At 57.6% G+C, this 17480-nt stretch overlaps 1 protein-coding gene across 4 annotated transcripts; it reads right to left on the bottom strand.

The window, feature by feature from the left end:
- Positions 1-1704: 1704 nt before the first annotated feature.
- Positions 1705-17235, bottom strand: GRK6 (G protein-coupled receptor kinase 6). 4 transcript variants are annotated; one of them, XM_059917811.1, is made up of 17 exons: positions 17044-17235; positions 13257-13352; positions 12206-12318; positions 12010-12087; positions 11551-11651; positions 11123-11215; positions 10954-11017; positions 10680-10820; positions 10204-10394; positions 9366-9403; positions 9185-9274; positions 7975-8183; positions 7747-7884; positions 3707-3844; positions 3490-3624; positions 3374-3375; positions 1705-2837 (listed from the first exon to the last, which is right to left on the bottom strand). In XM_059917811.1, exons 1-17 carry the CDS (start codon positions 17093-17095, stop codon positions 2729-2731), a joined length of 1788 nt encoding a protein of 595 aa, XP_059773794.1. In that variant the 5' UTR covers positions 17096-17235; the 3' UTR covers positions 1705-2728. The 4 variants fall into 4 exon arrangements, with proteins under 4 accessions (XP_059773794.1, XP_059773792.1, XP_059773791.1 ...); XM_059917809.1 differs by lacking the exon at positions 3374-3375 and having other exon boundaries at positions 1705-3297; XM_059917808.1 differs by lacking the exon at positions 3374-3375.
- Between the last annotated feature and the right edge of the window lie 245 nt (positions 17236-17480).

Here is a 17480-nt window from a genome sequence, read left to right as displayed (position 1 = left end):
CCCCACATCTGCTTGCCTACCAGACAGAGCTCGAAGCTGGCAGGGGCCTCATCTCCATCTGGGTCCCCCAGCTCTTACCATAGGGCTGGATGGGGAGGAGGTGAACTTGGGCAAGGCTTGTTAAGAAGTGAATTCTGGGAGTGTTCTCTGCCAAGCATCCACTGTGGTAAGAACTTTAAGGTGGGTTGAACCCTAGCCAAGAAGTTCCTACCTAGCCTAAGGGGAGTCTGGTGGGAGGTCTGGACCCACCCGGATACCTGGCACTCATTTACCCTCGCACACCTGCCCAGAGCTGGGCTGTGGCCTCTGCACACTAATACCTATCTCTCCCCACCGCCCACAACAGAGCCCGGAGCACCTCAGGCCCCAACCTCTCACCTCCAGCGTCTTCATCTTCAGCTGGCTTCCTCTCCACCCTGCAATGGCCGCTCACCAGCTGGAAGACCTAGGCAAGGCCCTCTCCCTACCCCATTTCCCTCAAGTCAATAGAAGCAGCGGTGCGCTCTCCACATACCAAGAGCTAGGCCGCCACCAGAGGCCCCTTCGAAGTTGGTACTTGGAACCTTGACTTGTCCTTAAGATAGCCATCAGCCTGACCCCCAGCACCCACATACCCCCAACAGACAAGAGTCCTGCCAGTGACCCAGGGGCTCAAGGGGGTGACTGGCTACTTAATTGGATTCTCATAGATGCCCGGTGAGGCGATGGGTATCACACCCAGGGTTCCAGACAAGGGAAGGGCCTATGCAAAGGCAGCTTGGCAAGTGGCCAGGCTGGCACTTGAACCCAGAGCTATCCAACTGCAAAGCTCATGTGGCCTCTGTGGCACTGGGTACTCAGCCCAGAGGCAAGGAACAAACACTTATGGTGGTTACAGAGCATCCCTGGGGGGCTGGGGCCACTGGGATGCTACAGACCAGGAACAGATTTGTGAAGTCTGGGACAGACTTGTGGTCAACAGGCTGCCACTCCCAAGTCTCTGCACAGGTGGAATGCTCCCCAACTTCCTCTGTCCCCCAGGTGAATGTCTCCTTCAAGACCTGGCTCAACTGCTACCTTCAGAGAATCCTCCCTGATGGCCACATGGCTGGTCTCCACCCACCTCTGCCACAGCCTAACTTCCAGCATCACCAGTGTCTGTCTCTGCCCAGCCACATTTCCTGCTTCAAAGGCAAAGCAGAGGAATGGCTCTAACACATGTGTACTGGCCCTGGGCAAATCACACAGCAGGTGTCCAGGTTAAGACAGACTGGGCAGGTGTTCCTAACTGGCAGGTGTCCAGGTAAGACAGACTGGGCAGGTGGTCCTAACAGCAGCTCCCACCTTACTCCCCAGGCCGCTCCAAACCCACAAACGGCGGCCAGGCCACCTTGGCCTCGGAGGGGATACTGCCAGCTGAGCCCGTCTCTCCAGCACAGGCCCACACCCTAGTGGTTCCAGAGCCAGACCCATACCTAGTGGGGACCCAAGGCTTCTTCTCTCAGGCCTCAACCTGTTGAGGAGGCTGCTGGGCCCAAAGGCCACCAAAGCCTGGCTGCCTGGAGAGGCTACCCCAAGATCGGCCCTGGGGGCCCTTGGGCCTTGCTGGAAGGGCAGCCCCCACTATCCTCGCTTCCAATCCCTTTCCACTTCCAGCACGGCCAGGGAAGCAGGAAGACCCCTGGGCCACCAGGGGCAAGAAAGAGGCAGGCAGGGGCAGCTGGCCAGGTTTGTGCTCGGACTGTATTCACACAGAGACATGTGGCAGCTTATATTGGACAAAATGGGTAATAAAACTTGGCTTTAAATATGGAAAAACTGGGACCCTGTAATCCCACGCTACCCTGACACTGGGACCAGGATGGTCATCACAGTCCGGGAAGGGCCAGGGCTGGGGCCCGGGGCGCAGGCCCACAGCCTCGCCTGCCCCCTTCACACACACACACACACACAGACACACACACACCCCACAGGCACACACAGGGAGGGGTGGATTATTGCTGGGCACATGTGTCTGTTATGAGGGGAGTCTGGAATGTTTGACGGTTGGCCAGGGACACCCCCACCCCTACCCTTCCCCTGGCCTGGGCTGGGGTGTTTCTGCACGAGGTGTCTTCAGGACAGGGCCCAGCACAAGGGACGAGGTGACCTGGGAGCTGGAAGGCAGAGGCAGACCCATCTGGGACAGCCTGGGCAGTGGACTGAGGGGTCCCAGGGTCAGCCCAATCTCTGGTCACACTTTGGCACAGGCCTAGGGGACACAGAGGTCCCAGATCCAGCTCTGACAAGTGCTGAGAAGGGACAGTATTGGGCCCCAGAGGTGGCGGCCTAAGCCCAGGGCGGCAGGGGCAGGCACGAGTCTCACTCGGAGGTCGGCGGTGGCAAGCACAGTGCTGGGGGCCCAGGGGCCTGGCCTGGCCCAACCTCGCCCATCTGAGCTGGGCCTGAGGTGCCTGGAGTGTGGCAGCAGCCCCTGTGCCGGCTCCAGGGTGGGTCTTAAGAACGCTCTGGTTGCTATATACATTCGTACAAAGACATAAATACAGAAAGCCCCGAGCTCCACAGACAAGAGCTGAAGGGACGCACCTTTGTCCCAGGGACAGTCCAGGCCTTGCCCAACTCAGCCAGACCAGGGGCTGAGGGGCAGAGGGCACTGGGGACAGCTCCGGCTGTGTTCCCCAGGCCACAACTTGAGTGGACAATGGGGAAGACCACTGTGCAAAACTGTAAACAGCGCTCGGAGTAGCTGCTACCGCCAACCGCCCAGCGGGGCCTCAGGCTGGGGGCTAGAGGCGGGTGGGGAGCTCGAGGCGGGCGGGAAGCTCTTCCTCACTGTCGCTGCAGTTCCCACAGCAGTCCTGGAGGGCGGGGAAGACACGGAGGGAGAGAGGCAGAGCGGGCGCAGTTAGCCACCAGGGCTGTCACCTGGGCCGGCCCTGCCAGGGCAGACCAGGAGCTCCGTGCTCCAAGGAGGGGGCTCCCCACGAGGGGCCCAGGGCAGCAGCTCAGGCCAGACATGTGTGGACATCAGTGCAGAGGCTGCTGGCAACAGGCTGAAGTAAGGAGGACCAGGTGGATCCCAGGCTCTGCCAGGGCCCTCTCCCCTGGGGCCGGTGGAGGCAGGGCATGGGGAGACAGATGGCTAAGCAAGGCTAGCAGCTTGCAGGTGCTGGGCACGGAAGCAGTGGGGAGGGGGAGGTAGGGAGCGGGCACCAGACTTCTTTCGCCCACATCTCGCCTCTGCCATGGAAGGGCTGTCTGTGGCTCCCCAAGGCCGGGCAGCAAGGCCAACCCATGGGGAGCCCACACTGCTCACCTCTGGAAAGAGAAAAGAGGCCGTGAGCCCAGCCGGGGGTGGGGGACAGGCGGGAATGAGGCCAGAGACCCTGGGCACCGCTGACACGGCTGGAGAATGCCTACTCCCCGTGCACGCAGGCACCGGCTCTGCCTCCCACCCACCGTCCCCTGGAGCCAGGCAGGGGACCCAGGCAGGACACTGCTGGGGGTTACCTGGCGACTGAAGAGCCTCTGCAGCAGTCCCTTCTTTGGGGGTGCAGGCGGCTGGCCCTTCCAGTCCAGGTCTGGGGGAACCGAGCCATCCAGCCCGAAGACATTCAGCTCCTGGAAGCACTCGGTCTCCACCATCTGCCGCAGAACAGGCAGCTGTGAGTACTGCCCCCAAGGGTGCCCCTCTGGAGCCCACCCCATCAGCTGGGCAAGCCCCCACCTCGTTCTGCCAGGGGATGGACACACTGCCCGTGGCAAATTTCTGGTAGAAGTCCTGGTCAGTGGCCTCCAGCTCTACACCCTTAACTGTGGAGAACTGTTCGATGTCCAGAACGTCCTTGCAGTAAATGGCCTGGGGCTGGGGGGACAGAGGCAGTGGTTAGACAGGAACACCACACACACCCCTCCTCGACAGGAGGGCAGCTCAACCCTGAGCTGGGGCTGGGTTTGCCCTGACCCTTGCAGCTTCCTGGTTTGCAGGTGCCCCCAGTGTTCACAGCAGCACTATTTACAATGGCCATGACATGGAAGCTACCTAAGTGTCCATCCACAGATGAATGGGTAAAGAAGATGTGGCATATGTATATAAATAATGTACAGTGGAATATTACTCAGCCATAAAAAAGAATGAAATAATGCCATTTGCAGCAACATGGATGGACCCAGAGATTATCATACCAAGTGAAGTAAGTCGTTAAAAGACAAATATATTTAACATGACATCACTTATATGTGGAACCTAAAAAAATGATACAAATGAACTTATTTACAAAACAGAAACAGACTCACAGACATAGAAAACAAACTCATGGTTATCAAAGAGGAAGGGGGGAGGATAAATAAGGAGTTTGGGATTAGCAGATATATTTTACAATATATAAAATAGTTAAACATCACGGTCCTACTGTATAGCGCAGGGAACCATATTCAATTCCTTGTAATAAACTACAATGGAAAAGAATCTGAAAAAGAATACACACATATACACATATATATATATACACATATACACACATATATATACACATATATACACCCGTACATATATATATCTGAATCACTTTGCTGTACACCAGAAACTAATACACAACATTGTAAATCTACTATACTTCCAAAACAAAACAAAACACAAATGCCCCATGCACTTCCTGAGCATGGCAGTCCCTTCTCTCTGAGGCCCAAGTTCCCCTCTAAACTGGGGCTCATTATCCCTCACTGCTCACTGCCTGACAAGGCTGCAGAGCCGACCCACGGTGGCCAACCAGCCCCCACAGTGCCATACGGAATCAGTAACAGGCACCCCCCTCCACCTGTATACAGCTGTCTACGTGCAACTGGTGAGGGCAGCGCAGACTGAATCTCAGCTGGGTACCCCATGCGGGGGCCTGGAGCTGATAGGTCCTCTGTCCTGGGACGTCCAATGGCATATTCCATCCCCTTCTGTTTCACAGCCAACCAAAGGATTAGAACATTCCTCCCACCTCCCTGCACCCCCAGCCCTCTGCCAGGAGCCCACCTCACTCCAGAAGGCCACTTCTTTTTTCATCGTTACATTTTTTTCTAAGTCCTACTGTTTAGGATGTCAAAATATCATCACGTAAAATCATACACCTGCTTTTTGGAAAAGTCTGGCAGTTCCCCAAAAGGTTAAACATAGCGTTACCATATGAGCCAGCATTCAACTTCTAGGTGTATGTCCCAGAGAAATGAAAACATATGTCCCCACAAAAACTTGTATGTGAATGCTCAAAACAGCATTATTCATCATAGCCCCAAAGTGGAAACAACCCTAATGTCAATCAACTGATGAACAAACAAAATGTGGCATATTCATACAATGGAATATTATTCAGTCATAAAAAAGGAATGCAGGACCAATAAATGCTACAACACCGGTGAACCTTGAAAACATTATGCAAAGTGCAAAAAGCCAGTCACAAAGGACCACATATTATACAATCCCATTAATATGAAATGTCCAGAATAGGCAAATATAGAGAGACATAAAGTAGATTAGTAGGGACTTCCCTGGTGGTGCAGCGGTTAAGAATCTGCCTGCCAATGCAGGGGACACGGGTTCGATCCCTGTTCCGGGAAGATCCCACACGCTGTGGAGCAACTAAGCCCATGCACCACAACTACTGAGCCTGCGCTCTAGAGCCCGCGAGCCACAACTACTGAAGCCTGCATGCCTAGAGCCTGTGCTCCGCAACAAGAGAAGCCACCGCAATGAGAAGCCCGTGCCCCGCATGAAGAGTAGCTCCCGCTCGCCGCAACTAGAGAAAGCCCGCGCACAGCAACGAAGACACATCGCAGACACGCACACACACAAAAAGTCGATTAGTGGATGCCAAGGGCCAGGGGAGGGGAGAATGGGGAATGACTGCTAATGAGTATGGGGTACTTTGGAGGGAGGGGTGATGAAAATGTTCTAAAATTGATTGCGGTGATGGTCGCACAACCTGACTATGCTAAAAGCCATTTAATTACATCCTTTAAAGGAGTGAGTTGTATGGTATGTGAACTCAATAAAGCTGTTAAAAACTATATCATCATCAAGCACATTTTTCATCTGCTGCTTCTAAAAAAGTTAAATTCCAGGGCACTGATTTTCAAGGTTGATGTGCAGGGAAGGAGGAGTAAACTTGAGTGGCAGGGCCAGCCCTGAGGCAGGCTGCCGCAAGTCAGGCTCTCAGCTCAACTGCCCACAGCAAGGCTAAAACCGTGGGTTGCTGGTGAGACCCACCTACAAGATGCAGTCCTGCAGAGGCAGCAGCCCGCTAGCTGGCCTCCCACTCCCGCTCCTGCTCCCCTGCTCTATGGCCCGCACCCCCACCTCATATTCCTGCTGCACATTCCCTGCACATGCTCACGCCAGCCACACTGGCCTCCACTGCTGTTCCACCTCTCAAGGCTGGTCCCTGCACTAGGATCTCAATGCCTGGCTGCTCCTTCTCCCTGGAATGCTCACGCCCCAAATCCTCGTACAGCTCTGTCCTTTGCATATTTTAGGCTTCTACTTAACCATCAGCTCCTCAGAGACCATCCTGTGTAGAAATACTCCCACCCCTCCACCACTCCTTTTTCACTTACTGGTTTATTTTGCTGTCTTCCCACTAAAACATGAAGGGAGGACTGGGTCCTGTTGACTCTATTAATTCTGAGGTCTGGCACATATGGGCACTCAGATATTCGTTGAGTGTGTCAACAATCACGTGCATGGTTGACAGCCACCAACCTGGCCTGCCCATCACCTACCTTCCTCCCCCGTGTTCCTGGTGAACTGTCAATCACAGGTCCCAGTTCTCTTACACATGAGAGGGGGGCAAGCACATGACCTAATATTGGCCAATCAGAACCTTCCCTATGACTTTATACAGAGAAGCCTGAATTCAGTGGGAGAACAGTCAACAGGCTGCAGCAGAGCCGAGAGATGGAGTCCTGACAACACGGTATGAAACCCTGACATTGGCCCTACTCTGGGACTTTCTGGCCAAATGAACCAATAAGCTCCACGTTGGGCGTAAGTTTGAGTTGGGCTTCTGCCACTTAGAATTTGATGACTCGAGGATGTTTCTGCCAGGAGGATGCCTGACCCACTGAGATGCTCAGTAAATGAGTGAGACTCTGCAGAGGGGAGTGTCCTGCTCCCAGACGGGAGGTCAGCGTTGCCAGGTGTAGTGGGCAGCAGATGTTTTGCCAGCCCAATGGCCCTTTCCCCTGCTGGCAAGGCATCTTAGTTTTCCTTTGGGAAACCGATCTCCCACCACTGGCAGTGGCTCAAGTGGGTATAGGATCCAGGTGTGGCTGCTGAGGGGCCTCTGGGCAATCAGGCAATGAGCGTCAGCCTTAGGCGTTTTTTTTTCCTTTTAGGACTTCTTTTGAAGTTATTGGGCAAGAGGCACTCTCTGTCTTCCAGGGTGGCTGAGCTGTTAAGATGTAGGCCTGCCACACCCTGGGGACAGCTGCCTGAAAGAGAAGCCTGCACACTGACCAGTAGTGGGGAGAGAGAGGAAGACGGAATTCCTGCAACATTGTTGGAGCCCTGGATCGGGTAGGCCACAAGCAAGGCCTCTCCCACAGCTTTTCATTTTTCTGAGCCCAGTGAATTCTGTTTTGTTGGTTAACCCACTTGAGTTTTCTAACACTTGCAATGAGGGTGTCCCAACCAATCCTCCAAGAGCCCCCAACCCTTCTCGCCCACCCCTGCCCCCCAGCCAGGGCTTGGCCCTGTCCTCGGCAGGAGTGGGCGGCACTCACATCAGGCTTGAAGGGTGGTTCTAGCATGCCGGCTCCCAACCGCTTGAAGTTCAGCTTCTTGAAGAGGGGGTGCTCCTTCACCTCGCGGGCACCGGCCCCCCCACACCCCAGGCGCTCGGCAGGGTCCTTGCAGAGGAGCTACGGCAAGGCAGGGTGGTCAGGGTAGCCCCGGGAGAGGCGCCCCCAGCCCCAGCCCTGGCCGGCTGGGCCTCCTGCTGCCTGCTGTACCTGGGAGCAGAGTGAGCGGGCCTGCGGGGAAAAGTGCTCGGGGTACTCCTCGGGCACCTCCTTTACCAGCCGCTCCACCTCCTCCCGCTTGATCTTCTTTTTTCTCTGCTGGAAGGGTGACTGGCCTGCGATCATCTCGTACAGGAGGCAGCCTAGCGCCCACCAGTCCGGGCTGAATGTGTACCGTTCGTTCTTCACCACCTCTGGGGCTGGGAGGGACAGCACAGGAGTTAAGACGGGGCAGGAGGCGGAATTGAGCCCCGGGGCCCCAGGAATGCCCAGCATGCATGTCAAGGTGGGGTAACCAGCTCAAACACCCACTGGTACCAGCCAGGCAGGCACCGTCAGCAGCCCGGTGGGGACTGAGGTGAGTAGGAGAGCACACATCCCATCAAACGGAGGTGCTACGGCCCTGCAGGGGGCCACGTCTTCTGATTTTTCAAGAGAAGTCAGAAATCCGTATTTTTAACATGAAGCTGTCTGGGTTATCAAATGTTGGCGATCAATTCAAATTGTTTGAAAAACAATTTGATTTAAACACAGATGGAGGCCAAATTAGGCCTAGTGTGGCTGCCAGTTTGCAACCTCTAGATTTAATATCAAAGAGAGGAAAGAAGACAGCAACTCATTTGCTGGATACCTACTGCCTGCCAGGACAGGCAGGTAGGGATTTTTGCCTCTACTGCCTCTTTTCATCTTCAAGGCAACCCTGGGAGTAGGTGATGATCACTTTACAGTCAGGGAAAGTGAGGCTGGGAGAAGCAGAATGTCTGGCCCGAGGACACATAACAAGGAAGAGGTGGAGCCCATAGCTGGAGCTCTGTCTACTGTGTCACGTGGTCCCAAGGGGAATTTGGGGCCACATCTTGGCCTCCGCCACAGATGGGCACTCCCACTTCTAGCATGGGCAGGTCTCGGGAGTGGAGGACCGGGGCCGTGGAAACAGGTATGAGGCTCTTGTCTTTCACTGGTAGCCACCTGTAGGCGCAGCCAGTAGGAGGAGCTCAATGAATATGTAGTGAGTGAACCCTGTGGATTCACAGTGTGTGAGGCCCTGGCTGAGTCCTGGTCTCCTCATCTATAAAAGAAGAACATCAACTCTTTCTATTCCCTGAGGTACAGGAGACTTCCCAACAGAGGTGGTGGGGACTGGGCCCAAGACAGAGAGAGGACCCAGGAGGCTGGTGGGCCAGGGGGAAGGGAGACTCACCCATGTAGCCCACAGTGCCCACACGGCCTTTGATCGTCTGGCCCTCAGGTACATGCACAGCCAGCCCCAGGTCGGAGATGCGTATGTGACCTGAACGTGGGTGGAGAAGCAGGGAGGCCCGTTAGGCAGGTGGGCCAGACCTCCCCCATGCCTCTCCCACCCTTTGTGGCCCCTCACCCACCGTGGTCATCTAGTAGGATGTTCTCTGGCTTTAGGTCCCTGTGGGGAGAGAAGGGCAGGATCAGAGGCTGCTCAGTTTGCCCAGCAGCCAGACAGGGCCACCCCCTCCTAGCTCGCTCACCCCCTGGGATGGGATGTGCAGCAAGGTGTGGGAGCCTTTTGTTGCCAGAGGACTGACAGCCCTGCCTTCCCTGGCAGCAGCCCCAACCTGAGGGAGCAGATGAAGGATCTGTGCAGCCAGGACTCCTGGGACTCGCTACGCAAGTGGAAGGCAGTTCCCACTCAGAGGGAAGCCTCCCAGACGTCACCAGCAGATTTGTTCACCCCTAGTGTCAAGGGGCTTCCGCTCTCCCTCCACTCTGGTGGCTGACTCTACCTTTTCCATCTGTCAAACGAGGCTACTCATCCATCTCCTCATGGGGCTGTTGTGAGGCTCAAATGAAATCATCACCAGTAACAGTAGTAAGAGGAGCTCTCCACTACCGAGTTCTATGTACTTTACAGCATGATCTCATTCATTCCCTACAACAACCTGAGAGGCAGGAATTATAGTCTTTGCTTCCCAGGAAAGAAAATGGTGTTGTGAGCAGGGAGCTGAGTGGCCAAGGTCACAGAGTGAGAGAGGGGTGACAATGCCGGGATTCACACATGGTCAACCAGACCCCAGAGCCTGGGTTCTGAGCCTCTCAAGTCTGCCTAGTGTGGGTGAGTGTGGAGCCCCCAGCCAGAGCCCAGACAGACTTGTGCCTGCAGTGACAGCCCCAGCACACCAACATCTCTCTGCAGCCTCCACCCAAGCCCAGTTGCGGTCCCTGGCAAGGAGGGCCACACCCCTGCACCTGTACACGATGCGTTCCCGGTGCAGGTCCTCCAGGCCACAGCAGATCTCCGCCGCGTAGAAGACGGCCCGAGCCTCGGGGAAGCCAGCCTGGCCCATGTGGTAGATGTGGAACTTGAGGTCGCCTCCGTTCATCAGCGTCAGCACCAGGCACAGCGCGTCCTTGGTCTCATAGGCGTAGGCCAAGCTCACCTGTGACCAAGAGGGCCCGAGCCCTGAAGCAGGGGCCGTGGGCCACCTGGTGGCGGGGCTGGTGCCAGCCGCCCGAAAAGTCCTTCTTAGTACCACTCCCTGGGGCCCAGCCTGCTCCCTAGGCCAGGTGTCAATTCCCCAAACCCACCCTTCCCAGGCATCTCTGAGGGCAGGGGAGGCAGTCGTGCCTGGAGGGGGCCTGTGGGAGGGAAGAGATCTTAGTCCAGCGAGTGGGGAGAGCAGGCGTGGCCAGGGAAAAGGGAAGGGTCTCCTGTCTGTACTTACTACAAACCTACTGTTCACTTTCTCCAGGATCTGCTTCTCATTGAGGGCCATGGCCTCCCCTTTCCGCTTCTTGATCCGCTTCTTCTCCAGCTTCTTGCAGGCGTACATCTTGCCTGTTGCCCGCACCTGGCAGGCACACACCTGTAGCCAGGGTAGATGGGGCAAATGGGGACCAGCTGTGCCCTTCCTGGGGGTACAGGGGCTCAAAGGGGGAAGGGGCTTGTCAGGGTCCACCCTAACCCACCTCTGCTGGGGCTCTGGCCTGGCCACTCACCTCCCCAAAGCCACCTTTGCCCAGGACTCGGTACTGCCTGAAGGTGTTTTTGGTCACTGGCTGCCTGTGGACAAGGGGTTGGGGAGCAAACACTAGCTGATCAGGGGCCTGACGCCCGTGAGAGCCCCCACAACCCGGCCCAGCCCGGCCCAGCCTTCAAGGAGCTCACCTTTCCAGCCACTTCCACTGCAGGAAACGGTTGAAGTAGATGCTGTCGAGGTAGTCGGCAAAAGGGGCCACACTCAGGTACTCGTGGGTCAGCCTATCGAGAAGACCCAGCCCACTGGTCAGCCCCTGACACCTCAAGTTCTTGGCTTGATGGGCCAGGCCCCCTGTTATGTGTATGCTCAGCCTGAAAGGCAGCATCCTCGGCCAACCCTCTTGCTAACCCACCTAGGTGGGAGACATGCATCCCGGCTGAAGCCCAGGATGCTACAGAGAGGGGAGGCAACCTGCCCAAGGTCACAGAGCCGGCGCAAGGCTGGGGTGAGAGGCTGAGCTCCCTCACCACCTGCTGAACTGTTCACAGCCTTCTGGGTCCACAGAAGCCCCCTCGTCAGGACACGATTCTCAGCCTATGGGCAGGGAGAGGCTTACCGGGTGAGCTCCTGGAAGAGGTCTTTGCAGGGCCCCTCCTCCAGCCGCTGGGCACAGTTAGTCACCAGTTGCCGGGGGACCTCAGGGATGAGGTCGGGACCCTAGGGACAAGCCACAGACAGGTCAGTGCAGGGGCTCCCTTGGCCAGCCACCCACTCCCAGGGCAGAGATGGCAAGAGACCTCGGGCCTGTGCTGGGGTGGCTATGGGCCGGTGGTGCGCCAGCCTGCCCAGTTGCTGTACTTGGTTTCTCCTGCTCCTCTTGAGGCAGGGTGAAGCAGAGCTGCTGGCAGGCTGCAGGGCCCAGAGCCCCAGCCCACCCTCCTGGGCTCCATGCCCACAGTGCTGCCTGGTGAGCCTGGAGCAGCTCCAGGGCACTCTCTGCCTGAGCTGTGGTCAATCCTCTCCCCATCACTGAGCTCTACCCGCTGCCATCATCCCTCCATCAGTGCTCACTCACCGTGTGGCTCAGAAAATTCTGCATTAGCCGCCGCCCACACTCCTTCCGCTTCTCATCAGGGGTCACTTCATACTCAGCCTGCGGTGTGGGAGGCAGAGAAGCTTGGGGTTTGGATACAGCAACAGGCGTGGGGAGGTGGGGCACATGTGGCCCGGGACCTCTGCCCACCCTTGGTGTTGGGCTGGGCTGCACTCACCACCCCGTCCAGGAAGGCAATGCAGCGGGTCAGCTCGGGCCTCGTGGCGCAGAACTCTCGGAACAGCAGGCGCCCGATGGGCTGCCGCTCGCACAGGCTGTGGTAGTCACGCTCTGCAGGCAGGGGTGGGAGCTGTTGGATTTCTGGACCTGGAGCCCGCCGGCAGGGCACTCCTGTCCACACCACCAGGACCGGGGCCCTAACAACAGCTTCCAGCCCTGCAGTATGGCGGCCACTGTCTCCTTTAGAACCCTCACCACAGCACTGAGGTGGCACTACTGTTACTGCCATCATAGCTTGGGACTCCGAGGCCCAGAGAGGATAAGTAAGTAGCCCAAGGTCACACAGCCAGGAGTGTGGCTCCAGAGCCAGGGTCCTCACTTCCTGCCGCGGTCTCCTGGTTCACACCACTTGCATACGTCACAGTTGGGGTTGGGTGTGGTCTGTGAGGTTCCGGCCCGGCTTGGGCCCGGCCCACACCTGCTGCCTGCCTGGCGAAAGTGTGGGAGGAAGCTGTGGCTTCCGGCGAGCTCAAGGCTAGGCCTCCTTCCCGGCGGTGGAAGCAGCCATGGTGTACTCCTAGCCCACGTGCAGGCCTTCAGAGGGGGCCTGGCCCTTCTTGTCAAGGTTTTGCTGGGCACCCACAGGGCCAGCTGGGTGGGGCTGAGCACAGGCCTGGGGCTTCCCGGGCAGTCAGTGTGAGGGCTGACTCCAGTCCCCGAAGCACCCTCCGCTCCATCCTGCGAGCCCTGCTCGCCCGAGGCTTGGCCCTCCCTTCCGCTGCTTCCCTCAGATCGCCCCCAATCTGACCCCGTCCTCCTCCCCACGCCTACCCCAACCACCCGCTGCTGTCCTGTGTGCTCTCTGCCCTCCACCCAGCCCAAGCCCAGGAACTGAAACTGGGTTGGTGGTGCGGCCTCAATTTCGCTGCTCCCCAAAACCCCCAACCCTGCCCCTCCACCCTGAGGCAAGGTCTCGGGGGAGGCCCCCCTGGCACCAGTGGGACCCTCTCACCTCTCCACCCAACACCCCGTCTCTACCCAGGCCTCACCAAGGCTGAGCCGCAGCTCTTCGCACTGGCTGATATGAGGGAACTGCAGCATCTGACGCCATTTCTTGCTTTTGCCTTTGCGATTCCCGCCACCACCTGTGGAAGCAAACAGGTGCTGGGTCTCGAGTCCCGCCACTGCCGCGCCTCCCCTCCACCCTCAGTGCAGTCCAGAGGCCTTCAGGGCCCAGCCTAGGCCCAGTCCACTCTGGGAGGCACCTCGGTCCTTCCTTCCGCATGCTGCAACATGCCCTCGCTGGGTTCCAGGACACACATGGGCCCCTAGGCCCTCCTGCTAGGGGTTTCTGGGCTGGAAGAGCCAAGAGGGGCATGAGGCCAGGCCACTGGGGGAGAGTGGGGTTTCCAGGTAGCTTTGGCAGGCCTCAGCTTCTTCCTACCAGGTAGGAGTTTCCCAGGTGAAGAAAGAGAAGGACACGATAGTGGTGGGAACTGTGTAAGTCAAGGCCCAGAAGGGAGATGTTCCAGGACATGTGGGACATGCCTGAGAGACGCCAGAGGCAGAGGGCAGCCTGGGTCACCAGGTAGGCTCCAGGCCCCTATTACGGGGCCCTGCATCAGAGCTATCAGAGATGCAAACAAAGTGGTGGCAGGAGGGTTGGCACTCAGGATCCCTACTCCTGCTTTCCTGGTCCTGCTACCTGCCTCATTTTACCTAGTTGACCCCTCATCTGTAGCTGCTGAGACCAGGGTAGCAGCTCAAATGCCTACAGAGCCAGACAGGTACAGTAAATGTGGGCCAGATGGTAGACAACAGGGAGTGGTGAGGAGTGTGGGAACTGGACCCGGGGTGCTGCTTCGAACAGGGGCAGCTGCAGCACAACCACGGCTGACTGCTTGATTGTTACTAGGCAGAAATGCTGGCCCAGTGTGGCCAGCTCTTCTGACTTTTCAAAATCAGCTGAGACTCTGGACTGTTACATGAAATATTGGTTCCTATATTTTAAAAAACCCACTGCAGCCCAATAAATAAAACATGTTAGAGATCTAGCTAGATGTGGCCTGTGGGCCATGAGGTTGAAAATGGTGGAAGGAGCCTGAGTCTTGGAATCTTACAGACCTGGGTTTGAATCTCCACTTTACACTTCAGGCCCATCACTTGCTCTCTAGGAACCTCAATTTCTCCATGTGTACTTCAGGTCCAGAGCCATCTCCAGAGGTATTGTGATGGTGACCAGGAGAGTCTGTGTCCAGTACCCAGTAGAGCTGTGGCAAGAGGTGGGTCCCAGCTCCAACAACTCAATGGCAACCTCAGGCCACCACTATCCCTTGCCTGGCCTCAGTTTCCGCTATGGTTTACCCAGCCTTGTTTCCATCTGGCCTGACTGAAGGCAGGTGGTGCAGGAGGAGCCACCGTCTAGGGAGAGGGCAAGGCTGGGTCCTCCAATAGGCTCCCTGACCTAAGCTGCCTGGAAGAGGAAGTGTTGTAGGGTACCCATTGGGAAACCTGCTAGCAGCCCTCCTGCAGCCTGCACCCAGCATACCCCACAGTCATTGCTCCACTGTGAGTGAGCAACAGACCCCCACCCCCCAACCCAGGGCGAGGCCTCCCCAGAAGGGGAACTCCTCCCCCACACCTCCATCCGCCCGCTACCCCCATCACTTACTTCCTCCTCTCCCTCCTCCCAGCCACATCAAGGCAGCAGCAGAGTCACATGCAAATATCCTGTCCTGGAACTGCCACCAGAGTCAGTGGGGCTCCTCCCCACCCCAGCCTGGTCCCCTCCCCGTGCCTCTGGGGGCCTGGGAAAGGAAGGAGGACTAAGTGAGGGTTCACACCCCCAGTGTTGTCCCACTTCATCCTCATAGCAATTCTGCCAGACCTGGCCTAATTTTATGAGAAAACCGAGACCCTGAAATGAGGAGTCAATTGGTCCAAGATTACGAAGCCTGGAGGTCCCAGAGGCAGGATTCGAACCCAGCTCCCTAGGACCACAACCCAAGCTCTTCTCCCACCCCAAACATGCCTGGTATCAGGTGTCAATTGAATACATGCAATCCCAAATCACTCAGGGCCTCAGATCACTTGGGAAGCTGGCAAAGGCCCAGGGTCCAAGCTGTCAGCCAGCTCATGAAGGGATTCCAATGCACTCAATCTACAGACCAGGGTTCAGAACTCAGTGACAACTGGGATTTCCTTTAGTTTTCAGGTCCCACCCTCAACCATCCCACAAAAAGAGTTACTGAAGTTCAGAGAGAAGAGACTTGTCTAGAGCCACCCAGGTGAGAGGGACAGAGCCAGGTTGGAGTAAGGATTCTCCAGTGAAGGCATTGGTCTCAGTCTGGCCATAACCCCCTATGCCTCACCCATGGCCTGAGGAAGCCTCCCAGAAGGTGCCCACACTCTCTGGTCAGGCAAGGCAGTGTTCTCAGCAGGCCTGAGGCCTGAACTGGCTACAGCCCTAGGGAGGGAGGCCTGGCCAGGCTCTCCCCACCCCTCCTCCCTGGATGGCTGGATGACAAGGCAGAACAGAATCGGCAGATGCCCCCAGAGGCTGGGAGGAAGGCCTAGCCCCAGGACTCGATAACGGACAGGAGATAGGGAAGGCTCTGGGCACTGAGGACCCAGACTGCCATGCCCCTTTCCAGGCAGCACTTCCCCAGGGTCAACATGCACTGGGCAGGCAGGGGGCACCAGATGCTGTGCCAGCTGGGGGTTCCTCTGGGTTTCCTACAGACTGCATTGGGGACATCCTGTGTCCTAGGCGTGAGTCAACCAGTCTCACTGTGTGTCCTGAGGGCTAGTCACTGATCTAAGCCTCAGTTTCCCACCTGTAAAATAGGTCAGAAAGGCAAAGCAGATGTCTTTTTCAGCCTGAAAGCCCAGCAAAGAGCCCTGACCTCCCTGCCCTAGAGTTCCAAAAAGAAGTGTCTTCTTCTCTGCTGGTCCCTGGCACCCTGGACACGACAGGGCACAGAGTAGGTGTTCGGTGATTATGTTACTGAGGTGAACAGTGGCAGGTGAGGGGCAGACTGACCACAAGGCAATGAGGACCAAGTCTGGTCCCTATGCATCCCCAGGACCCTCATAGAGGAGGTGCCTGGTAATGTCTGAGGAGCTCAGCAACACTAGGTTCACAAGACAGGCTCCCTCTGCCAGGCCTTGCACTTAACAGTCCTACCAGCCTGGCATGCCTCCCTTCCTCCAAAACTCAGCTTCCAGTTTTTTCTGTGCCCATATGCCCCACTAGTCCCGAGGGCAAAAACTGTGACCCATTCACCTCTGTCCCCAGTGTCCTGAGGCACCGAGCAAGTGGCAGTCATGCTGGTAGCATATATGACCAGCAGTTTCCCCACCTCGCATAGGCTGTGCTACGGCAGAGCCTCGGTTAATTTATCTTCCAAACCTTTTACCCTGCACCAACTTTGTGCCGGCCCAGGCTGGGCGCCGGAGTCTGGGCCCGGGCACGTGGGGTGTGGGCTGCCGCTTCCCCTTCCTGGGGCATCTTCTTACCTCTCACCTGGGAGAGGGCTCAGAGAGGCTCTCCCAGGGCTGGGGTCCCACCCTTCCCTCTTCCTTCCTCTCTCCTTCTCTCACCCCCTCACCACGACCCCACCCCCCCTCCGCGCGGGCGGCAGCTTGACCCCCACCCCTTGCTGGGCTCCAGCTCCCGGGGGGCAGGTGCGGAGGAAGAGGACCACAGGCCGGAAGGGCTCGTGTCTGCGCGAGGTGCGGGGCAAGGAGCGAGCTGCCCTAGGGGATGGGGCGGCTGAAGCGCCCGGTCGAGCTCTGAGGCCGCGCGCCCGCGTTCTCTGCACCCAACAGTCTCACCTTCCCGGGCCTTGAGTAGCACCGTGTTCGCTACGATGTTCTCGAGCTCCATGGGCTGCGGCGCCGCCGGGCCCGCCGGGCCGCGCCACCGGCCGGGATTGCTCGAGGGAGCCGGGGCCGGATGGCGATCGGCGCGGCTCGGCTCGGCTCGGCTCGCAGTGACCGCGCCGCGGCCTCCCGGGCCTCACCGGCCGCCGCCGCCCGCCGAGCACTCTGCGCCCCCTCCCGGGGGCCACCCCGGCGCCGGCACGCCCCGCCCCGGCCCGCCCTCTGTTTACTTTACTCGGCCAATAACCGGGCGAGCGCTCGCCGCGCCGTCTTCCCATTAGATAGCCTCTTCATCATCCCCCGCCCCCAGAGCCAGGAATTCGTTCAAAGGAACAGGGGGGCGGGACTTAAAACGTCACCTCTTCCTGGTTGGTCTGCGGTGGGGTTCA

Source organism: Balaenoptera ricei, chromosome 3, assembly GCF_028023285.1.
Source record: "Balaenoptera ricei isolate mBalRic1 chromosome 3, mBalRic1.hap2, whole genome shotgun sequence".
NCBI lineage: Eukaryota > Metazoa > Chordata > Mammalia > Artiodactyla > Balaenopteridae > Balaenoptera > Balaenoptera ricei.
Note: the sequence above shows the minus strand (reverse complement) of the source record. Positions and strands in the feature narration are given on the sequence as shown.